This window comes from Miscanthus floridulus, chromosome 14 (assembly GCF_019320115.1).
Source record: "Miscanthus floridulus cultivar M001 chromosome 14, ASM1932011v1, whole genome shotgun sequence".
NCBI lineage: Eukaryota > Viridiplantae > Streptophyta > Magnoliopsida > Poales > Poaceae > Miscanthus > Miscanthus floridulus.
Window position 1 is genome coordinate 62,475,051 of NC_089593.1, and position 22,607 is coordinate 62,497,657.

At 45.1% G+C, this 22,607-nt stretch overlaps 1 protein-coding gene and 1 long non-coding RNA gene across 6 annotated transcripts; one reads left to right on the forward strand and one right to left on the reverse strand.

Moving 5' to 3' along the window:
• Positions 1 to 6,355: 6,355 nt before the first annotated feature.
• LOC136502541 (probable LRR receptor-like serine/threonine-protein kinase At1g05700) lies at positions 6,356 to 20,783 on the reverse strand. Its single transcript, XM_066497807.1, has 11 exons — positions 19,972 to 20,783; positions 11,311 to 11,795; positions 11,071 to 11,209; positions 10,825 to 10,896; positions 10,578 to 10,649; positions 10,422 to 10,502; positions 8,481 to 8,644; positions 8,173 to 8,405; positions 7,972 to 8,098; positions 7,478 to 7,546; positions 6,356 to 7,273 (listed from the first exon to the last, which is right to left on the reverse strand). The coding sequence occupies exons 1-11, from the start codon at positions 20,664 to 20,666 to the stop codon at positions 6,588 to 6,590; spliced, it is 2,823 nt and encodes a 940-aa protein (XP_066353904.1). The 5' UTR covers positions 20,667 to 20,783; the 3' UTR covers positions 6,356 to 6,587.
• On the forward strand, positions 14,710 to 19,961 carry LOC136502542 (uncharacterized). Of its 5 annotated transcripts, none has more exons than XR_010770624.1 (6): positions 14,710 to 15,119; positions 15,530 to 15,824; positions 16,145 to 16,916; positions 16,992 to 17,102; positions 18,551 to 18,673; positions 18,941 to 19,961. It is a non-coding gene; the product is annotated as an uncharacterized lncRNA (long non-coding RNA). The 5 variants fall into 5 exon arrangements; XR_010770622.1 differs by having other exon boundaries at positions 14,712 to 15,119; positions 16,145 to 16,322; positions 16,976 to 17,102; positions 18,945 to 19,961; XR_010770621.1 differs by having other exon boundaries at positions 14,713 to 15,119; positions 16,145 to 16,322; positions 16,976 to 17,102.
• Positions 20,784 to 22,607: the final 1,824 nt, after the last annotated feature.

Here is a 22,607-nt window from a genome sequence, read left to right on the forward strand (position 1 = left end):
GGTCACTTGACTTGACCGGACGCAGCAGCTCTCAACTGACCGGACGCTGGTCCCTCAGCGTCCGGTCATTTCCAGTAAGCTCCCAAGCATGACCGGACGCGTCCGGTCGAACACGATCGGACGCAGCCAGCGTCCGGTCACACTCCAGCTTCTGCGTCACCGTACGTCAGCCTGACCGGACGCAGCCAGCCAGTGTCCGGTGCTTTCAGACCCAGCGTCCGGTCAGTTGACCGACGCCAGCGTCTTCGCGACCAACTCGTTTTCACTTCTAACTTCTTCACCCTTGCTCCAATGTGCTAACCACAAGAATTTGCATCCGGCGCAATAGAAAATAGGCACTCCCATTTTCCCGAAAGCGCCGAAACCCATCTCAACCCTGTAAACACCACCTCCTTTGTAAATGTGCCAACACCACCAAGTGTACACCACCATGTGTATGTGTGTTAGCTTTTCACAATCATTTCCCAAAGGATGTTAGCCACTCAACTTGCCACGCGACTCAATCCTAGCGACAATGCAAAGTTAGATCACTCGAGTGGCACTAGATGACCGATATGCAAACAAGTTTGCCCCTCTTGATAGTACGGCCATCTATCCTAAACCCGGTCATAAACTTCTCTACACACCTATGACCGGTGAAATGAAATGCCCTAGGTTATACCTTTGCCTTGCGCATTCCATTCCATCTCCTTCAATGTCGATGCAACACATGCACCAACATGATCAACAATGATATGATCCACTTCATATCATCATATGATCATATTGGTTCATCGATCTTGACTCTACTTGCTCTTCACCGTTGCCATCATCCATCGGCGCCAAGTCTTGCTCAAGCTTCACCGCCACGCGGTCCATCACTCCAAAGCCTTCGACTTGCCCTTCATGCTTGCAACCGGTCCATCAAGCCAAGTCTTGTCTTGATCTTCTCCACCTTGATCACATGACTCAATGTCATGTCTCATGTGCATTTAAGCTCCTTCATCATCACATGTGTGAGCTTTGCAACATCTCCAAGCCATTTTCACCTTCATGGCATATGTTGCTCACACACATGTACCTGTGGACTAATCACCTGTGTATCTCATATAAACACAATTAGTCCACCTAGGTTGTCACTCAATTACCAAAACCAAACAAGGACCTTTCAATTGTAAGCTTCAACATCGTCCATGCCATCAACTCCAATAATATGTTGTTTCCCGGAGGCAACCATGTGCTTTGTCTTCTTCTTCAGAGGGAGGTTACTTTGTGGGTCAGACATATAGAAACTTGTGCGACACGTGAAGCGAGCACCCAAGGGTCATCTTGGTAGCCTAGATTCTAGAGGTCTAGGACTCTCAATCCAACCTCGTTCAGTTGGTGTTGTTTGATCCAATGGTATCGAAACAGGGCCACCGTTATATCCCTTCCATAGTCAAGTTCCCATATCTCTTCAATGATGCCAAAGTATTGGATCTTTCGCCCTAATCCATCGAGAGCCTCTATTTGAATGCCGCTGTTTTGGTTCACATATTTACTATCCTTTGCATGGATATAGTACGTATACCCATTGATGTCATAAGTATTTCAAGATGTCACTTGTCTCGATGGCCCCTCCACCAAGCTACTGATGGTAATAGAGTCTATGGTTTCTCTAGGCGGTATGTTTTGGTCCTTCAACCATGTAGTTAGTCGTTGCTTGTGTTGTTTCATGACCCAATCATCCGAACGACCATTTCTCTCCACCATAATAATAGCCAAGTGTTCATCAATATATGGTTGCATCAGTTGTGTACTCTACAAGACACTGTAATGCACCCGACTCACCTCTTTGTAATCATGTTCGATGAACACTTTTCTACCACTGGTGCCCTTCCCAGCCAGCCTACCCTTGTAACGAGAATCGGGTTTACCAATCCCTTTCTGTACTTTTAGGTACTCTTGACAGCACTCGACGACTTCTTTAGTACTATAACCCTCTATCATGGAGCACTCTAGGTATGCTCGATTATGCATGTATCGACTTAGAACTGACATGAGCCGCTCATAGGACCACATTTCATGCAAGTAGCAAGGGCCAAGCGCCTGTATTTGATGAATCATGAGATGTGGCATTATATAAAAAACAGGAGGTAAACACATCTCCAGTTGGTTTTGTGTCTCCACCACAAATTCATGTAGGTCACTCAGCTCTTCCTTGCCAATCGTCTTCTATGAGATCTTCGAAAAGAAGTAGCACATGCAGGTGATGGCCATTTTCAAGAACTCTGGCTTTATAGCCCTGATTGCAATAGGTAGAAATACTGTCAGCATCACATGGCAATCGTGAGCCTTGTAGTGTGTTATTGACAAGTCCTTCATCGACACTAGCTTCTTCACATTTGCTAAAAACCTAGTCGGGACTTTGATCCCCCTCAGGAAAGTGCATATAGCTCTCTTCTCGTCTCGTGTTAGGTTGAAGCATGCCGCGGGCAGAGTATATTTTCCATTAGCCTTAGGTACCGGGTGAAGCTGTGGCATCACGTTTAGCTACACCATGTCTTTCCGTGCTTTCAGACCATCCTTTGACTTGCCTGTGTCCATCAAGGTAGCAATGAGACTCTCAAAGACATTCTTCTGCACGTGCATAGCATCAATGGCATGGGGGACCTCCAAGTCTAGCCAATAAGGCAGATACTGAAAGAAGATCGATTGTTTCTTAAAAGGTATGCCTTCGATAGGAGGTGTGCTTCTATCTCTGTTCGTCTCATCCAGATTCTTTTTTTAATAGATGACGCGTATGTTTTTCACCATTCTGTACACATGTTCTCCGTTATGACGTCTCTCCGAAGGGGGTTCAATCTCCAGGGCATTGTCATAAAATCTAAAGAATAATTTGCTGCGGTACTTGTGACTTGTCTTTAAGAAGCGTCGGTTCTTCAGGTAAACTATCTTCTTGGATGCATCCAGGTACACCCATGTAGTACCATCCAAGCAACCCAAGCATCCCGTCTTCCCTTTGATCTGTCTAGACAAAGCAAACAACGTGGGGTAATTATTGGTAGTAACAAATATTATTGCTCTATATATGAAGTCCTCCTTTCGGAACGCATCGTACATCTGCTCCCCATGCCTCCATAGCCTCTCCATTTCTTGCATCAAGGGCTCAAGGAACACGTCTATATCAATGCCTGGTTATTTAGGGCCAGAAATAAGAATAGTGAGGAGAAGGTACTTTCTCTTCTGACACAACCATGTTGAGATGTTGTACATGGTCAAGATCACTGGCCATGTGCTGTAGTTGCTCATCCTCTCATTGAAGGGATTCATTCCATCGGTGCTCAAGTCAAACCGTACATTCCTTGGGTCATCGCTGAATTCTTTGTGCTTCTCATCAAACCTTTGCCACTGACTACAATCAGCCGGGTGTGCAATCTTATCATCATCCACCTTGCGCTCATCATCCCACCATGTCAGGAGTGCGGCTTCTTTAGGGTTTACGGAGATACGTCTCAAGCGGTCGGTCACTGGCAGGTACCACATTACCAGGGCATGAATTCTTCTCTGCTTTGCATCGTTGCCTAATGGAGTGTCCTCTGGGGGCTGAGATTCTTGTACCACCTTTTTATACCCTTCTTATTCCTCTTTTTCCCCGTAAAGGTTTCGTCCCCACCGTAAAGGTTATTGTTCTTGTACCGGCTGGCCCCACACCGAGGACATTTATCCAGTGACTTGAACATTTCGCCACGAAAAAGTATACAGTGGTTGGGGCATGCATGTATTTTTTCAACCCCCATTGTCAATGGACTTATGACCTTCTTCGCTTGGTATGTGTTGGCGGGAACTGAGTTTGGTTGTGGCAGCACCTATGACAGGAGATGCAATAGATCATTGAAACTACAGTCTGACCAGCCGTACTTAGCCTTCAGGATGAGCAGCTCAAGCACAAAACGTAGCAATGTCCAATATGTCGGACAACCTTTTTCAACACCATACTCAGTCTCCTTCGATGCTTTTGTCACTCTTTCCAAATTTTCTAGACCTTTCGGACTATTTAGTAAAATCTCTTGTCCAAGGGTTCAAATCATGTCCTCTAATGATCTTCATCCCCGACACGTGCTCCACCATCATTATTGGCACCACCTTCGTCGTTATCATCCCAACCACCAGCATCACCACCTTGTTCATTACCAAACTCGAAATCCATTCGTGCATCAAGCTCTGCTAAATATTGGGACAGGGATTCTATGGTTTCGTCGTCGTATTCCTCCTCATCCTCGTCGTTAACAATAACCGTTTCACCATGATGAATCCACACTGTGTAGTCCTCAACAAATCCTCGTATAATCAAATGTGATCTGATGATAGTCACATCTGTCCATGCCATACGGTTCTTGCAATCTTTACAGGGGCAAATAATTGTATCCTTATTCTCTTTCAATGTCGTTGCATGCTTCGTTGCGGCTTTAATAAATTTATCCACCTCTTCATGGAAACATGCCTTGAACCTTAACGAACCATACATCTAAGAGTTCCTGTACTCCATCTTTTACAACAACAACAAAACAAACATTAAAGGACTACTTATTCAGATGTATATAAAAATGAATCAAAGTAATAATTATTTGAGAATAATTGTATATACTTCAGATATATATGAATATAAATCTAATATAATTACATGAAGCATACAAACACACCATGGTAGAGAAAATTAATTAATGGCCCATTTATCCATAAATAATTAAAATACATATTTATTGGTTACAATAAACAATTTCAAAGACAACAATTAGCAATAATTATACTTTACCCAATATCTTTCATACAAACCCTAGTCCAATTTCATCAAACATAAATTTACAAAAATGAAATTAATAAAAAAATCAAACCCTAGATCTAGATCATCATGCACATGAAACATCCAAAAAACTAACTAATTGTTCACTAAAATCAAGAAACATGGACCAAATAAGAGTATGATCTTGTTCCCCTCCTTAATTTGCCCTAGTACATTTAAAACTTGGGTCTAATTTGCTTCATAAGTAGCTCAAGCACCATAGAAGAGAGAGAAAAACAAAACTCTAATTACTCACTAACCAACCATTAAAACTTCAAAAAAAAGTGTGGAATAGCATTTTCTTACCTTCTACAATCTCTCCACCAAAAGATTTGAGACCAAAACCTTTCCCGCTTAGTAGAGCAATTTTTGGGAGGTGCCCAAGGCCTCCCCATCTTTCTTTCACGGGTTGGAGTGAGTGACCCGAGGAGAAAGAAGGTGCTGCATGTGTTTTATATGGGGGGCATTTGTAGGGGCAGCTGGTGATTGAGCCGCCCCTATAAATCGGAGCTATAAATACGGGGCCATTTGTAGGGGCGGCTCAATCACCAGCCACTCCTACAAATACCATTTTCAGGGGCGGCTGGTGATTGAGCCGCCCCTACAAATCAGACCCCATTTGTAGGGGCGGCTCGTATCACTAGCCGCCCCTGCTGTTCCATTTGTAGGGGCGGCTGGTGTTTGGGCACCCGAGCATGTCATTGTAGGGGCGGCTCCATCACCAGCCGCCCCTATAAAAAATTCGAATCGTTGCTAAAAATCATTTTTTACGTAGTGACTCTAGGACGGTCCAGATGAGGAGATGATTGATTATGAGCCATCCACAAAGTGATTGGATGTCGATGTTGTTTATTTGTCATCCGATGGTGATTTTATTGGAGATGCAAGGACGATGGCCCAATTTAATTTTTCAACTCAGAGTGCCACCTTTTGAGAAACAAAGACTTCGTGAATCATTTCAAGCCGCTGCAAGTGAAGGGCCATATCAATGGCACACCGATAACATGTTGGTGGATAGCGGAGCAATTGTGAATTTAATGATATATTCGTTTTATAAGAAGCTTGGTGTCACGGATGAGGAGTTGGTCAAGACCAACATGACGATCAACGGTGTTGGTGGTGGTGAGCAATTCCAGCAAAGAGTGTTGCATCGATGGAACTTACTATTAATTAGGAGCAAGACCTTGGCTACCGCTTTCTTTGTTGCGGAGGTGCAAGGAAGCTACAACTTGATTCTTGGGCGCAATTGGATCAATGCCAATCAATGTGTTCCTTCTAGCTTGCACCAGCTCCTGGATGATGAGATAGAGGTTGTCCACGTAGACTCATCGGCCCAAGTTGCTATGGCCGATGAGTTTGTGGCATGGATTTCATATATATCTTCTGGTAACTGGAAATAGCAGCTAAGTATAATATAGACAAACTTGTTCACAGCAGACGATGTTTATATACCCAAGAATCATAGCAATTACTAGAGTTGTTTTTGAGTCTTGATTCTCTTCCCTATCTCTGTTAAACTGTTTTACCTCAATTTTGGAGCTATCAGCAAACAAGTTTTCTGCAGATTTAGCTCCACTCCTGAAATTTTTTTATATAATGAAAAAGCTCCACTCCAGAATTTACATCTTTAATTTCTATTGTAAGCGTCCAGCATCCATATATGGAGATTTATGCAATTCGTCACTTGATTTAACAGCTCAATAACATGATGAATACAATATCCTGATGCATCTTTGACTAATTCTTTGAATTCTTGAAACTTAACCATACAATTGAAGGATTGATCTCATCGTGGCACAGGACCTATTTGAGTTTCTGATATATTGCCGACCTGTTCCAACTCAAGCATAGTTTCCTGTCTTGCTTCACTTGCTTGTGCATCACTCTGCAAGTCAACACTAGTTGCACTGAGATTGACTGTGCTGCTCGGCACTGAGCTGTAATATCCCATTGCATGCAGGGCATCCAGCTCTAAGGTCTCCTTGAGCTCCATCACAACATGAGTCATTGTTGGTCGTTCCTGCGATGGCTGCTCTTTGCACTGCAGAGCCAATTCTGCAACTTTCCAGACAGAGTTGACATCATACTCTCCTTCCATCCTCGGGTCAACAATGCTCTCGATATTACCCATCGAGAGCTTCTGACGCACCCAAAGTGCAATGTGGATTCTATCGGTGCTAGTGATGGTGACTGCTGGTGGCTGGCCTGTGATGAGCTCAAGTAGCACAACTCCAAAACTGTACACATCACTCTTCTCACTGAGCCTGGATGTGTTATAGTATTCAGGGTCCAGATAGCCTAGGGTACCTGCTGGTTGGGTTGTGATGTGGGTATCGAAATCATTGGCAAACACCTTCGTGAGCCCGAAGTCTGATATCTTGGCCTCTAGATCAGCAGACAGCAGAATATTTGTCGTCTTCACATCCCTATGGATCAGTGGTGGTTGGCATGCCTTATGTAGATACTCCAATCCTGCATTAGCCGGTAATTAGGTTGCAATTGGTTAAGCATTTGGTGAATTTGAATAAGCTAGTTTAATTTGTTACTGAAGCATCCCAGATTTAATTGGGATAATTAACTGGATAGTACATGAATTTAAGTTTACCATGATACAGGATGTATCTCTTATTACTAATTTCCTATGTTAATATTTCAGGTGTGTACAGGCATACAAACCATGGGCAGAGTCTAGAGCAATCTTCAGACGTTGATGCCAAGTGAGGGGTGTAATAGCAGACACCTGGCCTGCGATGTATGATCATAACAAATTGGTTATAGAAAGGTTTGTACAAAATCATGATAATAATAGCATGTGGTTCATTGGTGAAATTGGACAGTAGTATAAGTTACTCAATTCTTATTCCCATGACGAACTCATAATGTGCCTTTGCAGAAGAACTAGAGCCCCTAATTACACCATGATGGTAACAGTAGATAAGTAATATTGTCTCATTGAAATTGAGTGTGTTTGAAACCATAACCAACAAAATATTTTTTTGACCGAATCAGCAGGGGAAACCCCTACCTATTTTTTTTCCTTTTCAATTAAATGAAAGAATGTTTATGTACAAAGTAACCAACAAAATATCCCCATAAGTTTTTTGGCATATGTTGGAAGTGTGTTTGACAAAGCTATCTGAGACTCATGAGTTCAAGAGGTGCTACCATACCTCTTAGACGATTCTCTAGGTTTCCACCTTGCATATATTCATAGACAAGGGCTAGATGTTTCTTGTCTTTGCAATACCCAATCAAGGAAACAAGGTTTCTGTGATGAACTCTAGTCAAGTGTTGAGCCTGAAACACGTAATAAGGTCATTTATTTCAGTTTTCAAGTGCACGCAGAAGGTAAATTCAACTGAATGTCTTACCTCAGCTGAAAATGCTTTATCTCCTTGAGATGTTTTTGAACACATCTTGATAGCAACCGGACTTCCATTCTCCAAGTACCCTAGGAATACAGCACCAAATCCTCCTCGCCCTATTTCTTCTTTGAAGTTAGCTGTCATGCGCTTTAACTCTTTGTAAGTGAACTGTCTGTTTCCAAACTCAGTCGACCTTTCTTGAGGGCTAGGAAGCCTTGAGTTGTTTGCTGTCCATGTAACTAGTGCCAAACCACATCTTATATGAATAACCTTCAGTGAATACAGATTTTGTGGTTCTGTGTACGGAATGTTACCTTGTTTATGTTTCAGTCTATGAAGGATAAGTGCTGCCACAAATAGTAGTGTCGCTACTGCTATTGGGACAACTATTGCGATGGCAAGTATTCTCTTGCCATTCTTGTTCTCCGGTTCACAGGTAGAAGCACCATTATCACATATATTTGCATTGTTACCAATCCTAGCATCGGCGTAACACTTTGAATTGGTTAATTAAATGGAAAGAAAGTAGTGACTGTGCTTATTCGATTCAAGTAGCAGTAGTTGTTTCTTTAACAATTTCCTGTCCATGGAACATCCAGGAGGAACTACATAATGAATCTTTTACCTGTGTGTCATTATAAAAGATGGTCCCGACCTACGGGCCACTAAAAAGTTTGAACGCACCCAGATGTCATTGGCCAAACTTTTTTTACCCTCCGCGTCATTCCGTCCACCCTCCGCCTGTTTTTTGCCGTTTACCAGCTCTGACACGTGGACCCACCCAGTGAAAACCCCCCCTCTCCCAATCCTTCTCCACGTCGCGCTCTTGTCCCTTCGGCGCCCCCGTTGGAGCAGCCCGTTCTCGTCACCGTGGACGCCGTGCGTGCGTCCTCGCCGCCGTGGGCGTAGTCTCCTCGCTCACGGCCGCAGCCGCGGCTTGCTCGGTGTGGGCACAGTCTCCTCGCTCGCGGCACTGCAGACTCCGCAGCGGCCTCCTCCTCCACCCTGCCGGCGACCTGCTCCCACTCATTCGCGTCGCTCACGCCCACGTCCCACCTCTGGTCGTCGTCATGGTCCTCTAGCTGTAGGCAATCCCAGCAGAGCGGCAGACCGAGCTCCCCGTCCTCGTCGGGTGGCGCCCACTCGTCGTTGTCCTCATGGGGCAAGGCGCTCGCAGTGGCGCCCCGCTGCCGACGTCAGGGACGGCGCGCACGGCCGCGGGGTGGGGCGGGGTGCTCGCGGCGGCGCCCGCACTACCGGCGAGAAGATGACCAAGAGAGGGAAGGAAAATTCCGGACACGCCCGTTCTCGGCTTTGCGGCCATGGCGGACAGCGGCAACGGGATCAGCCAATACGGCCCCTACCCTTGATCGTTCTCGACGGGATTGCTTCCAGGAGCTAGCTCTCGACCATAATCACTCGTTGCTATAAGGAATGGAAACGAGAAGGCTCGCTCGTGGTGAATTTTTGAAAGATGCAGAGGGTGGCCATGGCAGACGCGTTCAGGCTTTTATAGCCGGGCATCGCGAGGCAGGGCAGACACAAGCTCGACCGGTGCTTGCGGTGGCTCCAGAGCACGGCGGGGCACCCACTTGCGCAGGTGGCGAGCGCCACGCGTGCCGCGCAGGGCCGGGGGAGCTCGCCGCCGCCATGGATAAGGCCCAGGATGCGGACGATGCCCACGCCCAGACGACTACGTCGTGTGCGGCCGCGGTGTACGCTAAGGAATGGCAACCTCGCCGTGACTAGCTCGCCCACCTTCCAGAACAGCGCTCAAGGGCCTCGTCAAGCTGTAGGAGCGGTCGCGCGACGGCAGCAGCTTCGCCGCCGTACGCCGGGACGGAGCTCGCTCGCGGCGGCCGGGGCGAGCTCGCCCGCACACCGGTAGAGATGGCCGGGGCACCGATCGCGTTGGCTGGGGATGCCCCCAACGCTGCATTGGGCTCTCGGCCGTCGATTCGGCCGGGGCGCGCTCAGGGAAAAGAAGAGAAAGAGGAAGGTTTGGGTGGCTGACAAACAGGCTCCACTGTAGGGCGAAATGGTCATTTCATTTCTCTGTTCGACACCGTTAGAGCCAAAAGTGGATGGAATGGGACGGAGGGTAAAAGAAGTTCAGCGAGTGGCACCTAGGTGCACTCGAACTTTGTAGTGGCTTCTAGGTCAGGACTATCTTTTATAATGGCACATAGGTAAAAGACTCAAAACAAAACCTCTTTGGATTAAATGAACTCTGGAAGTCGCTACGTGATGCAAACCTTAAGACAAGAGATCCATTTTGATGTTTTTGTAGTAGAACAGCAGGAACCGGTCCACTGAGTTTGTTGCTTGACAAATCACTGCAGAAACCCAGCTTGATATGTTGACTGAATTTGGATAAAGTGGTTTTCTGTTCAGGTATATAGAATACTTACAGGAATGTGAGCGATGGCATTTGCACTAGAAAATCAGGTACTGGACCAGATAAACTGTTATTGGACAGGTCCCTGCAATTATAATTCTTGTGAAAAGTACTGAGATAGACATTAGAGCACAAAAGTAAAACTTGAACATTATGCTAATTCGAATTTTTGTAACCTTGATCAACTAATAACAAAATTATTTTATTCATGTTGCACCAAGCCACGAATCACTACATTTTGTTTAATCATGTTGCCTTACAGCCATTGGAGGGATTTCAGATTTCCGAATGAAGCATCGATTCCACCACTCAACCCACTAGATGACAAGCGCCTGCAGCAAGTCAAATAATTAATCGAATGTCAGGGAATGAAAACAATATTAAATTATTCATTCTCTTCAGTTATGTAGCATCCATGTAATAAGTCTATAATCATCCTATACTTTATGGTAGAATGCCTTTTGTTTTTTTAAAGACATGGTAATGTCTTTAGGGGTCATACTTACAGAACTGTGATCCATGCAGGGCCAGATGAAAAATTACTGCAGTTCAGTCCGTCCCAAGCAAATGCTTTAGGTGCACAAGGGTCACCCATCCAATTTTTCTTCAATGCATATTTCGTGCGAATTGCCATCATGGCCTTGGCTGTTCATATGGAAAAAAGATGGTAATTCTGAAGTCATGCTTTGTGACATCCAGGTTGACTGAAATCATTTTGGGCAAATTTAAAGTGTCAAAACTGATACCATCTGCACCATTCGTTGCGAGCTCAGTCATTGGCAGGACTGAATATATCTCGAATGCATTCAGGATTGGTGGAAGAGTCGCATCTGGTGTGGCAACCAGCGACACAGTGTGTTGCCTTGACCCCAGCACCATCCTCTTCACAGGCTCGGAAGAAAGGTACTTCGGGCTGTAGCGCTGGCTACCGTTCCATGTAGAGTTGTCGACAAGGATATCAAACCGCCTCACTGCATTGCTTGGCAACCTCTGCACCTCTGCGAAGTACAGCAACAGGAGGTATGATGTGTTGTCATTGTTTATGGAGGAATCCGAGCTCCATGCGAAGTCGATCTGGGTTCCATTCACTGGAGTGGCGGCACTCCACAGTATCACGGATAACGTATGGAAGCTGCTGGTGTTGGAGACGTCGACGGGTCTTGTAATGTTGGTCCATGCATCAATGTCGCCATAGGCCTGCCAGAGCCGGTCGTACGGATCAAATGGGTACCTGTTGTGTGCAGAAGACCATAATGAAAAGAATTGACGGAAGGGTGCTGGAATTTAGGGAGTGTTTAGCTCCCACCTAAAATTTTTCCATACCATCACATCGAATGTTTAGACACATACATAGAGTACTAAATATAGACAAAAAAAACTAATTGCACAGTTAAGTTGAAAACCACGAGACGAATCTTTTAAACCTAATTATCCCATGATCAACCTTAAGTGCTACAGTAACACAAATGTGCTAATGACGGCTTACTTAGGCTTAATAAATTCGTCTCGCGGTTTTCAGGCGAGTTATGTAATTAGTTTTTTTATTAGTATCCGAAAACCCGTTCCGACATCCCATAAAACATCTGATGTGACGTAAAAAACTTTTCACCCACCAACTAAACACCCCATGCAGATCTGAACACCACGACGGAAAGTACTAGGGCAGTAGGCCGTAGCAACTGTAGAACACTGGAGATCTGAATGCTTGTTTGACCTTGGAAGAGGAATGGGGGTTTCAGTCAGAGCCATAGCGCTTTTAGAAGATTTGGTGAGTTTTCTTTTTCAGAAAGTTTTGGTGACTCGGATTTAAGGCCCTGTTTAGTTGCCAAAAAATTTTGCACAGTAACTGTCACATCGAATCTTGCGGCACATGCATGGAGTACTAAATGTAGACGAAAAAAAAAACTAATTACACAGTTGGTCGAGAAATCGCGAGACGAAACTTTTGAACCTAATTAGTCCATAATTAGACACTAATTACCAAATACAAACGAAATGCTACAGTGAGCCAAAATCCAAAAATTTTTGGATCTAAACGCACCCTAAGAATCAGAATCAAACCATAACTTCGGGCCCCCTTTTGGAAAGTACTAAAAACTGAAGAATGCTCAAGAAGTCCAATCGAAATGAATGGACACCGGAAAGGCATCCTAACAGCCGGCTTGGAGGAAGTTGACTTAAAGAACAGAAAAAGTTTCTTATCTCACACACTACTTAGGCCGCTCCAACAATTGACTTTTGACCTAGCTCTAAATATTTCTTTCAGATTTTAATACAAGAAAGAGAAAAGCTAGCTAAGCTGTTATACACATTTCAAGATCACGTGAGAAAGTTATGTAAACGTAATCATACTGAGAGTCATTGCTAAAAGTTGACACTATTGAAGATGTTGGCTTGGAGCTACTAACTAGCTCTTACTGTTGCGGGTGTCCTTATAGGGCAAATGTGATACTAGTCTAAGGTCATCCTGATTTTTTTTTAAACAAAGCTGATCCTGAAATTTCTTCGGAGTTGTTGGAAGCAACGTTTCTCCTTTTCACTCATGTCTGTCTCTGCCTAACCCATATAGAGTACCATTTAAATCTTACATGTTCTTTTTTTTTAAGAATAAACCCTACCTCTATGAGCATCTCCGAAGGACTGAGCCGACAGATCTTGAGATTCACAAAGTTATACTATCAAGAGAGAGGTCGCCTACCACTAAAAGCATATAAAACCCTATCTCTATGAGCACCTTATATAAACCCTACCTCTATAAGCACATCCGAAGGACTGTGCCGGCAGATCTTAAGATTCACGACGAAGTCATACTAACGAGAGAGAGGCCGCCTACCACTAAAAGCATAGTGTCGTTAAATCCTTGAATAAATCTAGAAAAATACGAGCACACGTATCAAATCGAGGACTTAAATCCATATAGGCAGGTTCCACCACAAAGAACCCAACCAATTGATCTATGATCAGTTCGCAAATCTGACGTGTTCTTTTAATATCAGAATGAAACTTTTGATTATTGTGTGCTTTCATGTATAGCCTTGCTCTTTTCCTATTCATATGTTTCCAATTTCTCGTGATCCACACGTTATCGCGCTCATGCACGTATTTTATTTTAAAAAAGAGAAGCCTTATTTTTGTCAATAGCCATCTATGAATCAATTTCCATTTTGCAGAGCCCCTTCACGTACTTAATTTGTGTGCATAAATTTCCTTATGTTTTAAGTCAAAGACGTGATATGATCCCCAGAATATCTTTGTAATGGGAGGAATTGTGTGATACATTTTCCCTATATTATGTTATCTCCATCCAAAAAAGTGTCATTCTAGGTTTGGACCAAGTGTAACGTTCTTAAGGTTAACTAGGTTTGTAGAATCAACATTTTTATCTCTAAATAGGTTTATTATGAAAATATATTTTATGATAAGTCTAATGATACTTATCATGTACCATAAATATTGTGGTTTTTTTTGTCTAGTTAAACTTAGTGTTATGTGCCCAATATGGACCCCAGATGGCGGGCATAGCGGGCCAAGCGACGCACAGCGCAGAGCGATGGCCGGCCTGTGATGTCTCCTGCGCTCAGCCAGGGGAGGGCATGGTGTGGCCGGGAGGGGGCGCGGCCAGGGGGCGTCCGCCGCTCAAGAGAAATCCCACCGCCCGGAACGAATCTATATCTATATCTATACCTAATACTAAAGAGACAAAATTTCTACCATTAAAATAAAATTTTCGTCCAACCTCTACTGATTCACTTCGGACCCGCCTTTTCCGATGTTACCAATTTTTGTTCCGATCAGTTCTTTCTTTCCGATTTGAGTTTTTGTCTTTTTCTACGTTTCCGATTTGGTTTCCATGGTTTGGAATTTTATTTGTTGGAGATTTGCTTATAGTAGAAAAATATTAAGATTTTGTTAGAAGAATAAATAATTACTTATAACCATTCGGGATTATAGGTTGTTTAAGGGTCAAGTCCCATAGGGACTATAAATATAAGGACGTTGTAACCATTCGAGACAAGCAAGAGAAATAATCTATTCCCCTACCCCTCTCTCTATATTGCCACCGCCCCCTCCCTCTCTCCCTCACACGCGCGCCACCTGCCCTGCTCCCCGTCGCCGCCGCCGCCCCAACAGCCGGTGCTGCCTAGCGCCGCCGCCCCTGACCCACGCCACCACCGCCCTAGGCCTTCTAACTCGCCCTACTGATGGATTGGCATAGAATAGGTTAAACAATTTGGGCTGTACGTGAATTGACTCTGGGCCAGGGACAACGGGTTTCACGTGCGTCGTGGGCTGGATTGGCTTTGGATTAAGGAGGTCGTGGACTGGGCTCAGTTTAGTTGGAGTAGTTCCCAGCCTATGGGTGCGAACAGGTTCTGGTGAATGGTTTTGCCTCTGGACCTGTACACTCGAGCTCGACTCCATCCGCTTCGCACAGCGCTTCGTCGCCGCCGCTTCACGAGTACGTCGCCGCCGCCACCGCTTCGCACACGCATCGACGCCGCCGCCGCTCCTCCTCCATATCGCAAGATCTCGGGCGGGCGCCGCTCTCCAAGATGTGCGTGCTTCCCTCTGCCTCCTCCCTCTCCCTCCTATTCTGTTTTTTTTTTCTGAATCTTGCTTGAAAAGAAACCGAATCATGGATCCATGTCCCTGGCCACCTGTATCTTCTCTCTGTTCCTCGCTTGTTCCTGCTTCAAGCACTTGCGTGTGTGGTCTAGTTGCAAGAGCAATTTACTCAACAGCACAGCTCGCACAGGCAGCTGATGCCGCTCCAAATCGGCTAGCCCAGATCTTTTCCTGCAGCACCGAGCAGTGCTCGTCGTGAGTCAAGGTGACTCTGTGCTTGATTTTTATTGGTCAAAAGCTTGCTTCTTGCATCCGTGAATCACCAAATCAATTATTGGCTAATATTTGGAGTATTAAAATTCTTCTTGTTACTTGATTTATTAATTCCTTCGTTTGCAGGTCGTAAGGAGGAGGAGCGAGGTGGATCACAGCTGCGAGTTATGAGAACAGGACCGCAATGATGAAAAACTGCTGGAATGAGAGGCAGCAACAGGTTGCGGCTCTTGATGAGGAGAAGAACATCAAGAAACAAGAACAGAAATTGGTTGTGGCTGCAGCAAGAGAGGTTGGGGTGCACAAGATACAAGGGCTGTGGGTTGATGTGATCAATATCTGCAAAGATGACGATGCCAGGAATGTCTTCCTCGAAACACCTGTGGAAGCAAGGCTTGAAGTCATTAAGCACTATGCTGGGGTCGGAAACTAGAACCATCTATCCATGCATTTCACCTATGTGACTGTAGTTGGCATGATGAATTATGTCTTTTGTGTGTGCAGATCATTAGTCCTATATGAACTATGTCTTTTATGTGCGAGGTTGTGATGATGAACAATGTCATTAAGCCCTTAATTTGCAGCATGGTTGTTAAACTAAGTTCTCAAGCTCATTTTTGTTTTTATATTGATTGCCTGTGTGAGGTCATGGTATGTTTGAATTGAGGTAGCCTTGCATGAGTATAGTGGGTAGCAACAGTTTTTGTACTGACTGTCTGTGTGTTCTATTGCAATGGGCAGGAAGTTGTTGATCAAGTTAATGCTCAAGTGGATGATGACGACGACTGGTGGGAGGAGTTTTGAAAAATGCTACTAGAAGATGATGATGAAGCAGCATTTATCTATGATACGTATGACTACGCTATACATCTGGACAAGTATTGCAATAGAGCTGCGTATAGGAAGCCACCATATACTGGTGAGAAATGGGTACAAAACAAGCTTGCCAATGAAACTGTCTGCTACAACATGTTTAGAATGAGTCCTCAAATGTTTTATAGTCTGCATAGTTTGTTGACTACAAACTATGGCCTCACATCCTCAACCAAGTCTACCTCTATTGAGGCTCTAGCAATGTTCCTTTGGATACTTGGGGCTCCACAATCAATTAGGCAAGCAGAGGACAGATTTGAGAGATCACTAGGCACTGTGCACAACCTTTTTTACAAAGTCCTCAGCAGTGTGTTAGATCTATCTGCCGACATCATTAAACCTAAGGACCCAGATTTTACAACAATGCATCCTAGGGTCTATAATGCTAGGTTCTATCCTAAATTCAAGGGTTGCATAGGGGCAATAGATGGCACTCACATTCCTGTAGTCGTGCCAAGTGATAAGTTTATGCAGCACATGTGTCGGAAGGGCAAGACAACCCAGAATGTCATGGCCGTTTGTGACTTTGACATGGTCTTTACTTTTGTCCTTGCTGGCTGGCCTGGATCGGTGCATGACATGAGAGTGTTAGATGATGCACTCACAAAGTATAGAGATTTCTTCCCTAAGGCGCCTAGAGGTACACACGTTGCTGCTAGTTCAATACTGTTTTCTAATTGAAGCTTGTTAAACTTACAGGTACTTACTGCTGTAGAGAAGTACTACCTGGTGGACTCGGGGTATGCAAACCGCCCCGGGTTTCTGTCTCCTTACCGGCAGACCAAGTATCACATCCAAGACTTTCAAAACGCCCCCGAACCACAAGGTATTAAGGAGATATTCAATTATGCGCATTCATCTCTTAGAAATGTCATCGAAAGGGCGTTTGGAGTGTTGAAGATGAAGTGGCGCATATTGTTTAACATCCCGTCGTATCCACCTGAGACACAGACACATATAATAGTTGCATGCATGGCGTTGCACAACTTCATCAGGATCAATGGTGACTTTGATGGTGACTTTGGTATGCTAGACAGCAATGTAAACTATGCGCTTGTTGAAGCATATGTGGATCAACCTGAGACAGAGCCTGCTCTAGACAGTGCGGACATGGAAAGCATGAATGCATTCCGAGACAGGCTGGCTCATCATTTGTTTAATAGGTCGTGAATAATCTGAGATTGAGAAGATGTATTTGCTTATGTACTATCCGAATGTCTGTAACAATTTTCGGCGGATTTGACTACATTTTACTTGAGTTTTTGAATATGCAATAAAGTGTGTAGAGCTTACAGTTGTTCATGCGATTGTGCATGGCAACGTACTGGGGGCATGCAAAATTTCCATCATGACAACATGGCTTGTCACACAATACTATGTTGCCTGTTGCATGCACTTCCATCACAGTATCACACACATGCAGATGTTTTAGTCTGATGAGTAGTATATGATGCCCTGGAACACCTCACAGAAGAGAAGACCCAGCATGTGACAAGCCATGCACAACGTACTGCACATTTCCTGACACAGTATGCAGAATTTGGGTAAACAGTAACTCCAAAGTTTGGGGGTGCAGAATTTGGGAACTAAACAAGGGCCGAGTTTTATGAAAAGGTGCTCTCGTTTCTGTGCTTTGGAATTCAGTAGTCCTGTAGTGGTTGGCTGGTGTGGTGTAGTTAAGTGCTGCAGTGCCTTTTTGCCTGTATTATGAATAGTCATGGTGGTAATGGAATGCTCTGGGTATCTGAATGTTGATAAGTGATCTTATGCCGGCTTACCATACTATGTCAGTTGTTAACCCTGCTTGCAGTGCCTGTACCCTGGGGTTTATGTGATGCTCCTACGTGGTGTGCTACTTTTCCATATTTAATTAATGTTGCGCCAATTTGTGAGATGGTGTTGCAGAATTCTGTAGGAATTTTGGAATTCAATGTCCTGCTTCTGAAGTTGGTAGTGGAGAATGGGTTGATTTTTTTTATTTCAAATGCTTATTCTTTTCAAATTCCAGTGCTTTGGAAGCTGGATTCGTTGTGCTCTAGTGCTGGCAAGTTGTACTGTGTTTTCAGTTTTGGTGACTGATTGACTACTTGCAGCAGGTTACTTGCTTTTTTTTGTTTGCTTCTTCCATCTGCTAGCTAAGCTATATTATGACTATACACAGCATGCACAATTTGTGACTGATTGACTGATCATGCTCTGAATTTATTACTAGCCATTGCTTCCTTTGTCTGAGAGATGAAAATGGCTTGGTTGACTGATTGACTGATCATGTAGGTTGTTTTCTTTGGTTTGTTCTGGAATCAGAGTATCTGTTTATTTGCCGTCCCTGTTACTTGAGTCTCCAGTAAAATTGTGGTAATTTCACAAAAGTCATATACAACTACATGGGGTGTCCAGGTAAATTCATATACATCAATTTTTTTTGATAAAGGACATTTCTGTATCATGCAGTTTTGGTGTCCAGATACATTCATAAACATCAATAAAGGACATTTCTGTGCACCTTCAATATAAAATTGAAATTTGAATACAGGAAATATCATTTGCAGTGATCCTTTTTTTTGATAAAAAAAATTATTGCATAAATTTATTTATACCTCAAACAACCTGTTCATATTTTCAGCTCGGGGAATTTTTATTTACAGTGACATTGTTTTCTTGTAGGAAGACTTTTGGACCTATGTCGACGACCAAGATGTTGACATGGAGACTGTTAAGTGAGAACCTCAGATGTCTATCTTTTACATAAGCAAGCTGCCTCTGATTATACAAATGTCATCTTCAGAGTTTTCGATTCAGAGAAGGTTCAGTGTTTTAGTGTATAATAAGAATGTTCAGCTTGTTTGGTTAGCCCATTCGTTGAAATGTTCAGTCTATCAGTCTGTAAAAATGTTCAGTCTACCAGTTTTCAATCTATCAGTCATTCAGTCGATGTGTCGTAAAAATGTTTCAGTTTATGTTCAGCCTGCTTGGAAGAGCTATAGCTGTGGCTGTTTAAATTCATTTATGTTCAGTCGATGTGTCAGCTTAATTGTTTGGAATAGCTAGCTGTGGTTGTTTACATGTACTGTTCAATCAGTGATGAAAGCAAGCTAGTTAGCTCATTCGTTGGCTTGTAAAAGCACCTGCTCGTTCGTCAGCTTATTTGGTTATGAGCTTGTAAAACCGTGGGCTGGGATGGTTTTTTAGTAGGCTGAAACCACAGGTTGGTCAATGCTTGGTACAGTATATAGGCTGAAATAACATAACGTCGGGGGTGCAGTGGGTTGGTTTTCGTAGATGACGGGTTTATTTTTCGTTCAATACTGTATGGAGTGGTGTGGCTACGGGTTGGGTTTCAGCCCACTAGCAGGGCGCCCAAACGGCCAACCCCGAGCAGGACCATCACACTGAGTTCATTCGGCTTGTTCGCTGGTTGGTTTCTGAGCTGGTTTGGGCTGGCTGGTGCTGGTTTGTTGTGAGAGGAAAATACTGTTGACTGACTGATTTGGGCTGGCTGAAACTAAGAAGCGAACAGGCTGATTGACTAAATAGAGAAACAAGAATGATATTAGAAGATGGACAACTAACAAGTGAACACAAAGGTGCTCCACGGATTAAAAATCAGATCAGGTTGGTAAGATCATTTTGACGCTCAAATAAACTTGACTAGGTAGCGGCAAACTAAAGCTGCATCACGGACCATATCTACTCACCTGAGCAAAGCGTACGTACTGACCGGGCGCCTGAAGTGGTACCGATTGAAGATGTATGTGGCCGTCGGCCGGTGGAAGTTGAGCAGCGCCAGCGACTGGTTGAGGGTGGCCTCCGGGTACATGTCGTCCTGGAGCGGCCTCAGATCAAGCCCGGAGATGAACGGTGTGCCCAGGCCTCGGTTCACCAGGCACACCTGAAAGAAGTCTGCCGGCGGCACCACCACCGCCTCGAAGATGTACGAGGCGCCGGGTGCGGTGACGTTGACGGTGACCCAGCGGTTGACGCCGAGGTGGAGGTCGAAGACGGGGAGCCTGTTGAGCCCGTCGTAGTTGCCATAGTAGAAGGTTGCCCTCACGAGGTACCGGCCGCCGGGGGTCACCCCCGGACGGAGCGTGTAGCAGCTCCTCTGCGCGTCGGGGAAGTAGCGGGCAGTGAGGTAGCGGGTGGAGGTGCCCTCGACGTTGTAGGGCGGGTTGATGGCGGCGTTGAGCCCCGCCCCCGCGTCGGTGAACCCGGCGTCGGAGACGTAGCGCAGGCCGTGGGTGGGCTGGTCGGCGTAGGCCGTGCCCTCGGCGATGCCGCAGTCGATGCTGATGAAGCCCAGCGTGTCGTCCTGGCCGTGGATGACGAGCCCGGGAGAGACGGCGAGGCACAGGACGAGGAGGGCCGCCGGCATCTCCATGGCAACATGCATGAGCTGGTTGTCACCGACCTGATGATGACTTAGGTTAGGTGGACACAGGTCTTGCCAGTAGTGCGTCGGAATTATAGATCAAGCAGGCAAGCAGCGTGTCGTCGTGTGTCGTTCGTTAGTCGTCGTTCTGGGTCAACATCGTCGTGATCATATAGATATTTATGGGATCACTACGGGAAACGGTTACTTTGCCGAGTACCGCAAGCTTTGCCGAGTGGCAAACCATGGGCACTCGACAAAGAGACTCTTTGTCGAGTGCCAGACCATGCACTTAGCAAAGATCTCTTCGCCGAGTGTCTGGCACTCGACAAAGAGAAGCACTCGGCAAAGGGGATCTTTGCCGAGTGCCTGGCACTCGGCAAAGAGGGGCACTCGGTAAAGGAGGGCCTGGACAAACGGCATCCGTGGTCGTCCCTCTCCTTTGCCGAGTGCCAAGCACTCGGCAAAGGCCCGCCACGTGGCAGGATTAGGGTCGGCCAGGGCGACAGCCTTTGCCGAGTGCCACGTGGGCCAGCACTCGACAAAGGCCTCTTTGCCGAGTGCCAGGTGGGTCGGCACTCGGCAAAGTCCTTTTTGCCGAGTGCCAACCCTAACACTCGGCAAAGTGTAATTTTTTTTTGATTTTTCTTCCCAATTTTTTTGTGGGGCCTTAATATAGTAACTACATCTCAACTTCAAATTTTGGGACAATTTTGACTTTTTGTGCTATATTTCTTCAATTATTTTTGTTTCGTTGAATTTTTCCAACAACTCCAAATTTGAATTGCAGGTACATGAAATAATGGAATTTGGTCATTCCAAAAATGGTAGTAATGATGTTCGGCGTATGTTGAGGCCGTATCCAGGACCTCGCATGAAGTTACGACCATGTTAGTGTCGTAACATGACGAGTTACTTGCGGGAAAAGTGTTTTTAAATTATATAAAATCCAAACGAAGTCCGAAAATGACGAAACTTGTCGAGGTGTGTTGTCATCGCATGTGGAGGCTATGGTAAAAAATTGAGAAAGTTTCGAGCAAGTTGTGACGTCGGATGCCTAAAACCCAGACATCTCCACATGTGTCTCAACTTGCTGCACATGCGATGTCTGGGTTTTAGGCATCCGACGTCACAACTTGCTCTAAACTTTCTCAATTTTTTATCCTAGCCTCCACATGCGATGACAACACACCTCGACAAGTTTCGTCATTTTCGGACTTCGTTTGGATTTTATATAATTTAAAAACACTTTTCCCACAGGTAACTCATCATGTTACGACACTAACATGGTCGTAACTTCATGCGAGGTCCTGGATACGGCCTCAACATACGCCGAACATCATTACTACCATTTTTGGAATGACCAAATTCCATTATTTTCATGTACCTGCAGTTCAAATTTGGAGTTGTCGGAAAAATTCAACGAAACAAAAATAATTGAAGAAATATAGCACAAAAAGTCAAAATTGTCCCAAAATTTGAAGTTGAGATGTAGTTACTGTATTAAGGCTCCACAAAAAAATTAGGAAGAAAAATAAAAAAAAATTACACTTTGTCGAGTGCTAGGGTTGGCACTCGGCAAAGAGGACTTTGCCGAGTGCCGGCCCACCTGGCACTCGACAAAGAGGCCTTTGCCGAGTGCCGGCCCACGTGGCACACGGCAAAGGATTTTATTAAAAAAAATAAAAATACACCTTTGTCGAGTGCCGGGTTAGGAGCACTCGGCAAAGGCCCTTAATGAAAAAAGGCCCACCGGCCCAAACCGAAACCCTATCTCCTCACACCCGCCCGCGCTCACCTCTCCCTAAGCTCCCTGCGCCGCAGCCGCCGCCCGAGCTCCTCCGCGCCGCCGCCGCTCTGGCCGCCCGAGCTCCTCCGCGCCCACCCGAGCTCCTCCGCGCCCGCCGCGCCCGCCACGCCAGCCGCCGCCGCCGTCACATGGCCCGCCCTCCGCCGCCCCGT

Excerpts from the sequence above, each read along its gene's own strand:
- LOC136502541 (XM_066497807.1), bottom strand. The coding sequence starts at position 20,666 with ATGCATGTTGCCATGGAGATGCCGGCGGCCCTCCTCGTCCTGTGCCTC. Across the intron at positions 11,210-11,310 it reads CGCAACGAATGGTGCAGATG|CCAAGGCCATGATGGCAATT; the intron begins GTATCAGTTTTG and ends CCATATGAACAG. Across the intron at positions 7,274-7,477 it reads TGCTCTAGACTCTGCCCATG|GATTGGAGTATCTACATAAG; the intron begins GTTTGTATGCCT and ends CGGCTAATGCAG.